Source organism: Lepus europaeus, chromosome 19, assembly GCF_033115175.1.
Source record: "Lepus europaeus isolate LE1 chromosome 19, mLepTim1.pri, whole genome shotgun sequence".
NCBI lineage: Eukaryota > Metazoa > Chordata > Mammalia > Lagomorpha > Leporidae > Lepus > Lepus europaeus.
This window is the reverse complement of record NC_084845.1, coordinates 15679544-15691461: the sequence shown is the minus strand read 5'-3', so window position 1 is coordinate 15691461 and position 11918 is coordinate 15679544. Positions and strand designations below refer to the sequence as shown.

The 11918-nt window shown below is 60.3% G+C and overlaps 1 protein-coding gene across 2 annotated transcripts; it reads left to right on the top strand.

Moving 5' to 3' along the window:
- Positions 1-322: 322 nt before the first annotated feature.
- Positions 323-11507, top strand: FXYD5 (FXYD domain containing ion transport regulator 5). Of its 2 annotated transcripts, none has more exons than XM_062177095.1 (10): positions 323-389; positions 990-1053; positions 2269-2349; positions 3373-3423; positions 3520-3588; positions 4391-4489; positions 7176-7253; positions 8164-8193; positions 8273-8347; positions 11232-11507. In XM_062177095.1, exons 2-10 carry the CDS (start codon positions 990-992, stop codon positions 11279-11281), a joined length of 597 nt encoding a protein of 198 aa, XP_062033079.1. In that variant the 5' UTR covers positions 323-389; the 3' UTR covers positions 11282-11507. The 2 variants fall into 2 exon arrangements, with proteins under 2 accessions (XP_062033079.1, XP_062033080.1); XM_062177096.1 differs by lacking the exon at positions 323-389 and adding an exon at positions 714-904.
- The last annotated feature ends 411 nt before the right edge of the window (positions 11508-11918 follow it).

Sequence of the window (11918 nt, the reverse complement as noted above, 5' to 3'; positions counted from 1 at the left end):
CCAACCCCCAGGGCGCATCGCTCATCCCCACCCCGTTTCCCTTCCCCTCCCTCAGCACCTCCGGGGGGGCCCCCTCTTCTCTCCACTTCTCAGCTTCCCCTCCCCCAAGAAGCCCCCTCTCAGCCCTGACCCCCAGCACCCCAACACCAGGCTGGGGGCGTGGAGACCACGGCCCTGCCTCTCACCCCTGCCCCCACCGGCCTCGGCGTCTCCCCCTCCTGCTCCCACCCCGGCTCTGAAGCCAGGAAACCCAAGAGGAAATGACTGCGCCCGTCTCGCTCCCCGCCCGCCCGCGCGCCCCTGGCCACACCCTCCGCCTGGACGCCGCTCCGCCGCCGCCGCCGCCGTCTGCCCGCCAGGCTGCCACTCGCTCGGGACCCGGCGCCGATGTAAGTGCCTCCCGCCGCCCCTCTGCCCGGCCGGGTCCGGCACAGGTGGGGTGGAGGCCGGCCCCTCGGCGCCTCTCCGCCCCGCGCGGTGCGGGCTGCGCCCGCCGCCGCCTCCTGGACCACGGCGGACCCCCACCGCGCGCCGCTGCCTCCTGCCTCGGTCTCCCCGCCCTCCTCCATCCTTCCCGGAGCCGGCGCTCCCCCACCTTCCCGGCGTCCCGGGCTCGGCTGCTGCTCAGTTTTTCCTCGGCGACCACGAGCGCATTACTCACTCTTGCCCGCGCCCTCCTGGCCGCTCCTGGGCGCTGGGCCCCGGATCTCTTGCGGCCACACATTCTCCCTGCGCTGTCACTGCCAGGGAGGGGCTCCGTGCCGGGGCACTGCCCCTTGGGGCTGATGCTTCTGGTTTTCTTGGGGGACCTGCGGGTTGAGGGGAAGGAGGAGGCAGCTTGGGACCCCCGTATTTCTGGGACCCTCCCCTTGCTCCCAAAGTCAGCTGTCAGCCCTGGCCAGAGGTGCCAACTCAGGGTGGGCTGCGTGTTTGGGGGGTGTGTGTGTCCCAGGCCAGTGTCACTAACCCGAGTTCTTGCTCCCTGGTAGATGCTGTCCGCCGGCCACCTGTGTCTCCTTACGGTCCTCGGCCTGATTCTCCCCACCACCAGAGGTAAGGCCCTTGTCTCCACCCTGCCCCGGAGCCCCCAGCTCACCCCGGAAGCTGCTGAGCAGGGTGCTCGCTCCCCTGTCTCCTCACCCCCCCCCCCAGTGAGCAGGCACCAGGAAGTGGGGAATCCCTGGGTGGGGGCGGGGTTACACCCTCTTTCTGCTTCCACTGAGTCTGGCCGGAGCCCACCCCGCTGAGCGCCCTCCCTTTCGCCTCCAAGAAGCAGCTCGCTGAGTTTGGTTTGGCTGTGAGGTCGGTGTCAGTTTGCTACCCAGCAGCCAGGAAACCCAACAAAGCCGACCCTCCAGCCCCAGGCAGGGGAGTGCCTTCAGAGAGCAGCCATGCCCCAGGGCGTGCCTTCCCCACGGCAGGTGCCTTGCACCGCCCTTGGCTCAAGCTGCAGCTCTGTTCTCCCCGGTGTACCCGTCGTCATGCCCGTTTTATGGAGGAGGACACTGAGGCTGCGTGAGGGGAGGCACCTGCGCATCTGGGCAAACCCTTGAAGGAGATGAAGGAATGGGGGATGCGCATGTCGGCTGGGTCGAACACAACTGGGGAGCCCTTGTGTCTGGGCTGGGGCGAGCAAGGGGCAGAGCAGCAATGGGGGACCAGATGGAGGGGGACTTCCCAGGCCTGAGGGGGCTTCGGCTGTTAGCTGGAGCAAGGTGTGGTCAGGGCAGGACTTGAGCCAGGAGGGCGTGGTCTGGGCATTCGCAGGTGCCCTCTGACTGCATCGGGGGAGCAAGGGGAGGCTGGAGGCTGGGCTGGGTGAGGGCAGTGGGTGGATCAGTGCCAAGCACGTGGGAGGCAGTGGGGCGGCCCCTCTCCGTGCCTCATCTCATCTCATCGTATAGGAGCCGGGAGGTGTTGTTCTCCCTACCATCCCACCCACAGAGGAGGCCACCCAGGCTCGGCGCCGGGACTCTGCTGGCTCCAGGTCCCACAGCGGGGAGGTTGTTGGGAGCTGAATTTGAAACCAGGGCCCTGGCTGACCCTCATACCTGGGATCGCCAGATTAAACTGCCTCTCCCTTGCCACACGGATGGGTGGGGAGCCCAAGGAGAGGTTCTGACAACTCCAAGTTCATGGAGTCTTGCAGTCCACGCCGTGTGGTGCTACCAGCAGACGGGCCCAAGGGTTCGGAAGGAAGGACTGGGTGGGAGTACTGGGGAGAGGGGGCCAACACGCCCTCCTGACCTCTCCCTCTTCACTCTCCAGGTCAGAAGTTGGGGGAGACCACGTACGCTTCTCCAGTGGACCCAGCAACTGAAGGCATTGAAGTCCTCACACAGGTCTCAGGTGAGGAGAGGGGACAGAGCCGTCAAGACCATTGCAAATAACGACAGCAACACAAACAGGGCAATGTATGCTTTTGTGTCACTAAAAAGCCCAGGGGTAGGCCTTCAGGTGTGGCTTGATCCGGGTGCTCAAATGATGCCACCCGGGACCTGTCTCCTCTTGGTTCTGTTTTCTCTCCTCGGATGGATGGCCCCCAGTTCCAGAGGCAAGGGAACTTCCCCTTCCCCAATCCAGCAAATGTGGAACGGAGTCACCGTGACTCAGGCCACGTGCCCACCCAGGAGCTGATGGTTGCGCCTACAGGCCCAGGAAGCTGGTCGTGGCCAGGCCTGGCCCCCACACTCATCGAAGGAGATCAGGGGCCAGCCCCACTGAACCAAGCGGAGCAGTGGCCTGGGAGAGGGATGGTTTTGCTGGGCTTATCAGGGCTCAGGGGGCAGGGATGTAGTAAGCCCAGAGCCTTGAGAAAGCTGATTTGCAAGCGCCCCCAAGGAGGAGCTCTGGTCAGGTGCTGGGTGCTGAGGCAGGGTTGACCCTGGCTCCACCCCTGGGCAGCTCACGGAGAAGGGGCGGGATGGATGACATCATTTCCGCTCCATCAAAGCTGGACGGAGGTGCCTGCAGCCCTCAAAGCAGGGTCTGGCTTCCATCCCTGGCTTTTGATCCAGCTTCCTGTTCGTGGTGAGTCTGGGAGGCAGGGGTTGGTGATAGAGCGAGGGGTTGGGTCCCTGCGGCCGGACACGGGGGCCTGGGCTTGGGCCTGGCCCCGCCCCGGTCACTCAGCCCAACCTTTGTGAGGACAGGGGAGTGAGCCAGCCCCCAGGGGCTCTGCTCCTCTCTCAGGAACAAATACCTGTATTTTAATATACATACCTGTATTTTAATGTACATACCTGTATTTTAATATACATACCTGTATTTTAATGTACATACCTGTATTTTAAGTGGCCTCCAAGTGGGACCCCCTGGGGACCATGGACCTTCTCCACGTCGTCTCTGTCTCTTTTTCTCTCCCAAACACAGACCACCCGGAACTCCAGTCCACCCCTCAGACCTCCGCGGACCCTGCCCATGGTGAGTGGGTGGGGCGTGGGGCGCAGGGGGCGGGGCCGCCAGGGGTGCTCGAACGCTGCCCCTCCCACTCGCCTGGTCTTTCTCTTCCCATTTCAGTCCCGCCTACTCCAAGCTTCGGACTCACTGGCCCAAACCAAAGCAGCCTTGACCGTGAGATACACACAGGCAAGTTCGAAACCCAGGAAGGGGCAGCGTCGGCGGCCTCCTCCAGCTCGCGCCCCTGGGCCGCCACCAGCCGCCCAAGGATCAACGTTTGCCAACCCCGGTCCTTGCTCGCTTCCATCTCTTTATCGCTTGTCATCCTTTCAAATTTTCCAGTAATTCTGCAGCTTTTTCCTTGAGGCTTAATGGAATCCAAAAAGCGCTCCGCAGTGTTTTCCCAAGCGATGTTTAATGGACACGGCTCCTCCTAGGAGACAGTACTCACCCTGCGTGTCCACCTGCCCTGCCTCCCTTGCGCCCCTCCGCGGTGGGACTGCATCCCGCGTGTGTTCACCTGGAGGCTGTACCCCGGGCGGGGGCCAGAGTCGCCCCCCTCTTGCTGGGCTTACTGTTGGCTCCCAGCTGCGGGTCTCCGATGTAAACATTCCGCCTGCGATCATTCATTCATTCAGTCCTTGCACGGCGGCGTGCGGTGGAACTGTCATTGTCCCATTTTACAGAGGCCCAAGGTCCCTTAGCAAGTCAGGCGCGGCTGGGGGCAGAACCCAGGGACCTAGCGCCAGAGCCAGGGCTTCTTAGCCAGTACACCACGGGGCGAAGGACGAGGGTGTTTAGATTTGTCTTTAAAGTTGTTTTCTCAAGGGACGGCACCGGCTGGCCCGCCTACCAGCAGTGCGGGCAGTGTGGACGGCTCTGATTCTGGCCACCTGCAGGGGGACACGGCCCCCGCGGTGCTGCGGGTCTGCCCGTGCCTGACTCACGCGTGTCTTCTCCTGCCCCCTGCTCTTCTCCCTGAATGGAGTAGACACGACAGCAAACCACGTGGAGACGCATGCCCGGCACCCGACCGGAGCAGGTGCACTGGCGGTGACAGATCCGGGGGCGCACGCCCGCGACCAGGAAGGTAGAGTCGGGCCGAGAACAGCAGCCCCCAGCTTTGCTTTCCTCCCTGTCGGGCTCAGCGCTTCCCCAAGGGCTCCCACTGGGGATTTGCTCTGGCATTTAAAACTCTTCTCTTGGTGCGTGGCCAATGGTGTTTGGGGACCGTGTTTCTTCGTCTCGGGACTTGTCCTGTAGTTCGAAATATAGGTCCCAACTCAGCCACTGGAGAATGCATCACTCCCGTGCATGCTAGCCCAAGGCCCAGCATGGGTTCTCATTGGCCCATCTGGGGGTTGCTTGTCCATATCTGGACTGCTCTGATTGGCCAAGCCTGAGTCTTGTGCTCCACCCTGGGGCTGGAGGAAAGGGTCAGCCCTGCCTGGGCCACGCAGACCGAGAGTCCTGTGTTCCGTGGAGTCGTCTCTCCTCTGGACAGGTGACCTGAGGCTACCAAAGGTGTGGGAAACAAGGCTGAACTGATGTCTGTGTGGGGGCGGGCCTGCTGGAAAGTGCTAAGCATAGGCCATTCCCAGGGTGAGAGGCATGGCCAGTTGTGCAGGCTGGGCACTGCATTAGAGCATTAGAGCTCCAACTCTCAGGCCATGCTATTCCCCTTGCCGATTTTCTTTTTTTAAAGATTTATTTTATTTTTTTGAAAGGCAGAGTTACAGAGAGAGAGGTCTTCCATCTGCTGGTTCACTCCCCAGATGACCGCAATGGCCATAGCTGTGCCGGTCCTAAGCCAGGAGCCAGGAGCTTCTTCCAGGTCTCCCACGTGGGCGCAGGGGCCCAGGTACTTGGGCCATCTTCTACTGTTTTCCCAGGCCATAGCAGAGCTGGACTGGAAGTGGAACAGCCAGGTCTCGAACCAGTGCCCATTTGGGATGCCGGTGCTTCAGGCCAGGGCGTTAACCCGCTGTACTACAGCGCCAGCCCCTTGCTGATTTTCTGCTTATTAGTTAAGCAAGCGCAGAACAGTTTTTTTTTTTTTTAAAGATTTTATTTTTTTTTATTTGAAAGGCAGAGTTACAGAGAGGCAGAGGCAGAAAGAGAGAGAAAAGAGAGGTCTTCCATCCGCTGGTTCACTCTCCAGTTGGCCGCAACAGCCAGAGCTGGGCAGATCTGAAACCAGGAGCCAGGAGCTTCTTCCATGTCTCCCATGTGGGTACAGGGGCCCAAGCACTTGGGTCATCTTCCACTGCTTTCCCAGGCCATAGCAGAGAGCTGGATCTGAAGTGGAGCAGCCGGGACTTGAACCTGCGCCCACGTGGGAGACCTGCAGCGCCAGCTTGCCAGTCTTTATAATCTTCCTAGCTTCCCAGTGGTGGCCCTAGAGCATCTCTTGCGGAATCCATTAGATCGGTTTTACCACGATTGGAACCCAGTGTCTCGGGGAGAGGAGCTTTTCTGATTTGCACCGTGGTGCCCCTGTGGGGAGTGGGGGATAGCAGCCACGTCCATGCTTCCCAACTGATAAAACATTCTCGCGTCTGCACGTTAACCTACTCGGTGACATTGCTGACTGCAGTCCCCCTGCAGAGGTCCGCATCCCTGGCTGGACGCGGCAGAAATTCCACAGGAGCCAAGGGCGTCCTGGAGCCCAGCAGTGAAAGACCCTGCTGACCCTCAGCTCCCCGTGTGCCAGCCCCAGGGCCTCCCTGCCTCCCGCACCTAGTGGGGACCCGGCTGCACGCTTCCCAGCTTTCCCTGGTCTGCTCAGAACGCCACAGGCTGTGCGGCTTGAACAGCGGGAGTTGATTTCCCAGGGTTCTGGAGACGTGCAGTCAAAGGCGGAGGCGCTGGCGGGCTTGGCGTCTGGGCAGGGCTCTCCCCTTGGGTTGCAGACGGCTGCCTTCTCGCTCGGTCCCGCATGGCCTCTCCCCTGCCTGTGCAGGTGCAGCGACTGGAAGCCAGCTCTGCAGGCTCCTCCTACAAAGGGCACTGCTCCCACCGTGGGCTCCACCTTCATGGCCTCATCTAACCCTAAACTCCGCCCAGGGGCTCCATCTCCCAACTCCGCCACAGTGGGCACGAGGGAGGGCCGTATCCAGACTCCCAGCAGCCCACTGGCCTTTGCATTTTCTATGATCTCAGCACCTCTGACCCCTGCTGTGCATCTGACGTTCCACTGACGTCCAAAATCCTTGGTTGCCAGTTCTTGCTTCATGGCTGGGCCCAAGGAATTCAGGGTTCACGAGGCAGCTTCTCCTCCTGCAACTGATGGGTGGGGGCGCAGAGGGGCAGAGGCAACGGGGGAGGGGTTATTTTTATGCCCTCCTCTGGTATTTTTGTTCGGGGCCAGAGCCGATGGTCAGTGTTTTACAGGAAGTACCTGCAGGCAGCATAGCTGGTCCAGAGTCCCAGAAATCCTCCTGCCTGGTGTTAGCCTTTAGCTTCTGGAGAACGGGGCGGTCCAGGAGGCCCTAGGAGAGGGGGCAGGCGTGCCTTGGGGGTTGCGGAGGCTGGACTGGACCAGGAGGTGCAGGTTTGCTTCAGTGGCTCAGTACCTGCTATTGCTTGTTGCTTCCAGGGCTGGGTGGGACTGAGGGGATGCCCGAGACTTTGCTCTGGTTGTGGGGATTGGGAGAGGGGGTCCCAGTTCCAAACTTCCAGTGATGCCCCACCCCCCCTTTTTTTTTCTGCATCCATGGCTCACTCTGCTTTCCACCATCTTCTGGCCACTCTCTGCCCCCTGCCCTCCACCAAAGGCACCACGACACACTCCGAGAGATGGTCCCCAAGGAAGGATGTCAGGATGATGGACCCTCAGACCCCAAAGCCACCTGGTCAGTAACTTCCTTCCCAGACTGGAAATGGGCTGCTTCCTCTTTGCTGAGTGCTTCCAGCTGCTGGAGTACAGCCCAGCTTGGGATGGCCCTCAGGAAGCTGTGCTGGGTGGATCAGCAGCTCCTAGCTTGGCAGGGAGTGGGTACATGGTAATGACTGCACATAGATGAAGGACTGGTACCACCTCAAAACTCCATGGTAACCACTGGTTTAGCTCTCAGATCTGCAATTTGGAAATGTAGGCTGGACTCAGCTGGCTGGTTCTTCTGGTCTCATGCACCTGAGGTCACTTGTGGGCCCCTTGTGATCATGTCCTCCACTTCCAGTGGACCCCAATGATTGAATGGAAGCGAGAGCCCATTCATCAGGTTCATTCAACAAACATTCACTGAGCGCCTCCTGTGTGCCAGGTGCAAGGGATATGGCTGCCCTTATGGAACCGACATTCTAGTGGGGAGGGGAGACTGTAATAGTTACATATTCATTATGTAATAATTACCTATAACTGCATAGTAGGTGTTTTGAACCTGCTATGAAGGAGAAAACAGGTGACGGGAGTATTTCATACAAAGGAACAGGGAAGGGCTTACTGAGGAGGAAGTGTAGGAGGGAGCCATGTGGAAGGGTGTCCAGGGAGTGGGTGCTGCAGGCAGCGAGAGCAGCCAGTGCAAAGGCCCTGAGCTGAGAAGGTATCTGGCACGGTCAGAAGCAGGGAGTCCAGTGGGGGCTGGAGTGCAGGGAGTAAGGGGGGGGGGGAGATGAGGTCAGAGAGAGGTGGGAGATAGTTGGTGGGGGCTTCAGGTTTTGTTCTAAGGGCACCAAGGCTGAGACCCCGTTTCTGCCATTCACTTGTTCACTCCACAAACCTTTGCGGAGCTCTGATTTGTCCTCACCTGTCACACCCTGTAGGTTCGAGTGAGGATGACCCCTTCTACTATGGTGAGTAGCCGCAGGAAGGTGTGGGGCAAGGAGGGAGAAAGGCCCCTCTGACTGCACCCTTCCCCTCTCTCCTCTGCAGACGAGGCCACTCTCCGGAAGCGGGGGCTCCTGGTTGCAGCCGTGCTGTTCATCACCGGCATTGTCATCCTCACCAGTGAGAACGGGGACTGAGCGGGAGGGGAGGTCTCAGCTTATGCTAGAGTGGAGGGTCAGGTTCTCAAAGGTCCCCAGGCAGGGTTGTTTTTTTTTTTTTTTTTTTTTTTTTTTTTTTTTTGACAGGCAGAGTGGACAGTGAGAGAGAGAGACAGAGAGAAAGGTCTTCCTTTTTGCCATTGGTTCACCCTCCAATGGCTGCCGCGACCGGCTTGCCGCGCTGATCCAATGGCAGGAGCCAGGTGCTTCTCCTGGTCTCCCATGGGGTGCAGGGCCCAAGCACTTGGGCCATCCTCCACTGCACTCCCTGGCCACAGCAGAGAGCTGGCCTGAAAGAGGGGCAACCAGGACAGAATCCGGCGCCCCGACCGGGACTAGAACCTGGTGTGCCGGCGCCGCAAGGCGGAGGATTAGCCTGTTGAGCCACGGCACCGGACCAGGCAGGGTTGTTTTAAATGAGGTCTCTGTTAGCTATATACGCCTACAGACCACCTCTCAGCATTCTGTGGCCTTTGCTTTAGCTCTTGAGTGTGCAGTTTCGACGTGTAGGCTCGGCTCAGCCGGCTGGTTCTTCTGGTCACCTGTTCATGCCTCTGAGGTCAATTGTGTGTCAGCAGAGAACTCTGTTCCCAGGGGCACCCTGCTTTTTCACCTCTTGATCTTATTCTCCAATAGGGTAGCCTGGGCTTTTCATACGGAGAGAGAGAGTATGGGGGTACAGGCAGGGAGAAAGTTTGCAGGCTCAAAATTGATGGGGGCACTCCTGTCCCACTGCACTGGTCAAAGCAAGTCATGAGGCCAGGCTTAATTCAAGGGCCCAGGAAGTACACTCTGCCTCTTACCAGGAGGAAAGACAAAGTCCCATTGCGAGGGACTTGGACACTGATGGGAAGGGTAGGGAATGGAAGCCAGAGGTCACAAGCGCACTGTGCCCAGACCCAGCAGGGCGCGCAGGAGAACGAGGGGCAGATGCCTCATCTACGTGCAGCAGCCTCCTGCACTCTGCCAAGCAGGAAAGGGGGTCTGGGGGTGCCGAAGCAGCCACCCTTTGGGGAGCTCCATGTTTCTGTGAGTTTTTCCAGGGCTTAGATGCTGGCTGCTATGCAGGCTGGGCCGGGCTGGTGGCAGATGGGCCACGGTGGCTTCCCTGGACCTTTGGGAGAGGAAGCGCCTGGAGGGAGATGGACCACAGCAGGGGCCGCTGGCGGGAGCCAGGTGGGGATGGAGGGGTCAGGACCCAGAGCCCTCTCTCCATGCTGCCCTCCTGTTTTTGGCCCAGGGGAGTAGAGGGCGAGGGACCCTGGGGGTGTGGCCATCAGCTCAGCCTCCCAGGGCCCGGGGCAGGGTAAGGAAGTAGGGCAGCGGGAGATTGAAAAGCCCAAACCCAAAGTTTTAAAAATATATTGAAAAATGTCAGTTGACACTTAATTGCAGATTCATGGGGTCCAGTTCACGTATGGGCCGTGCAATGAGCAGGCCAGGGTGATTGGCCCATCTGCCACTTCCAACATTCGTGGTTTCTCTGTAACAAAAGCTATTTTTTAAAAAATGCTGTGGGTGGGGTAAGGCACAAGGGTCACCAGGCTGCATGCTGTCCGTCAGGCTGCACAACTCTGTCACTGCCTCACCTGTCCAACTTCCTTATCAGGAAAATGGGCACAGCTAACTCTTGGCCTTAAGGTGGGACACAGAATTCTCTACTAACGAAGCAAGATCGCTCCTGGGGGCCTGATCCTCGCCGGACCTGGGGTCCAGCTCTGTAGCCTCCCTTGATTAACATGTCCATGCCAGCTCGTCTTCTGTCTTCCATGGGGAGATTGGGATCAGAGAGGGTTGAGGAGCTCACCCGAGGCCGCACCACACAGCTCAGGGGAGGACTAGACCCAGCCCCGTGGGAACAGAGCCTGAATGAGGGCTCTGGGCCATGCCTTGTTCCAATGACAGACACCTGTGAGCACCCACGCCGTGCCCAGTCTGAGCTGGGGGAAGCTGGGGCCACACAGTTCAGTCACTGTGTGGCCCCAGCAGAGCAGACCCAGGGGCGGATATTTGCCAGATAAAGCAGTGACAAGACAGGGGGCCGGGGGAGGCGTGCGTTCTGAAAGGTGAAATCAGAACCGCTCCTGATGATGAGAGGACTAGGAAAATAGAACAACAGCAAAAATCCCAGGCGGCAGGAGCAGCAGGAGTGAGGTGCGCAAGTTGCAATAACAGGAGGAGGAGACCCGGGGGCTGGGGCGGAGTAAGCCAGGGGAGAGGGGCAGAGGGGGCCGGAGAGGCGAGAGGGGGTGGCAGGCAGGGATACAGTCAGGAGGCCGTGGATTGCTGCTTTCTCATCCCCTTTGGCTTCTGCGCTCCCCCCTCCTTCACTCTGGCTGGCCCTTGGCCTCCTGGCTGTCCCTGGAGTCCATCTGTGTCCTCCTGCCTTTACACTGGCTGTAACGCCCTTCCTCCAGATGCCCGCGTGGCTTCCCTCCCCGCCTGCAGGTGTTAGCCCAAACGTCCCCTCCGCAGTGAGGTCCCCCAGGGGTCCCTGGCTCCTTGCTGGCTGTGTTTTTCTTCCCCGCTCTGGTCCCCAACTGACTTGCTCTGTCCATGCTCTTGCTGTGGTCTTGCTCTCCTGCCGGAAGGTCAGCTCTTGTGCTCAGGTGTGTTCCCAGGGCCCAGCCCTGTGCCTGGCACACAGTAGGTCTGCGGGCACACAGTAGGTCTGCAGTACCGCAGCACCCTGCCTGCTTGAGTCTTCAGAGGGCGCCTCTGTGCCTAGGTGGGCGCTCCTTGCCCTGTGCTCACGTGCGCGTCTCGTGCCCTGCCCCCAGCACCCAGCGCACACACAGCAGCCATGCGCTTCCCACTCACCATCCACCCATTTCCTTCGCCCACAGGTGGCAAGTGCCGGCAGTTGTCCCGGTTATGCCGGAACCGCCCCAGGTGAGCCCATCAGGACGGGGCTTGACGACAGGATGGGCACGGGCCCCCCGAGGCCGAGCCCCCCACCATGCACCCTGCCCTGGAGGTCGGTTAGGAAGCCCAGCCTGAGAGGATAGGCAGCGATGGATGGGGCCGGAGGGGCTGGCGACCCAGTGCCCCGCCCTCCCGATACTGCCCCGCCCCCCAAGTTGTCCACTCTGCTCAGACAAAAGTAAACACTGTGGATCTTGCCCGGTGGTCTCTGCGTGCTGTGATGGGGGAGTGGAAGAAAGAGGCTGGGGCTGCGCTGGGGCCGGGGGCTTGGGGAATGACGCAGGCAGGAGGGAGAGGAAGGGGGCGGCCGTGGGTGAGTTTGTTCCACGAGAGCGGCAGGGCTGGGCAGCTGGAGGCTCCGGGATCCATGTACATGGTCATGGTCATGGTCTCCGAAGCCAGGTACCCCTAACATACATTAGGGGGAGCCCCCAGCCCACAGGATCCCCTCCCCACCAGGCCACGGCTCCCTTTGCACACACGGTGAGGACGTCGCTGGCCGGCACATCCAAGCTGCAGCCCCCCTACCACCACCATCACCGCTTAACCTTGTCCACCCAACAGGAAGCCGCGCAAACCCTGGGGTGGGCCTGGGGCAGTGGGGGTGG

What these genes read in the sequence shown, in the direction of transcription:
- FXYD5 (XM_062177095.1), top strand. Translation starts at nt 990, where the DNA reads ATGCTGTCCGCCGGCCACCTGTGTCTCCTTACGGTCCTCGGCCTGATT. An exon ending in TGACCGTGAGATACACACAG is followed by an intron (nt 3,589 to 4,390) that starts GCAAGTTCGAAA and finishes TGAATGGAGTAG; the next exon opens with ACACGACAGCAAACCACGTG. An exon ending in GCACGCCCGCGACCAGGAAG is followed by an intron (nt 4,490 to 7,175) that starts GTAGAGTCGGGC and finishes CCTCCACCAAAG; the next exon opens with GCACCACGACACACTCCGAG.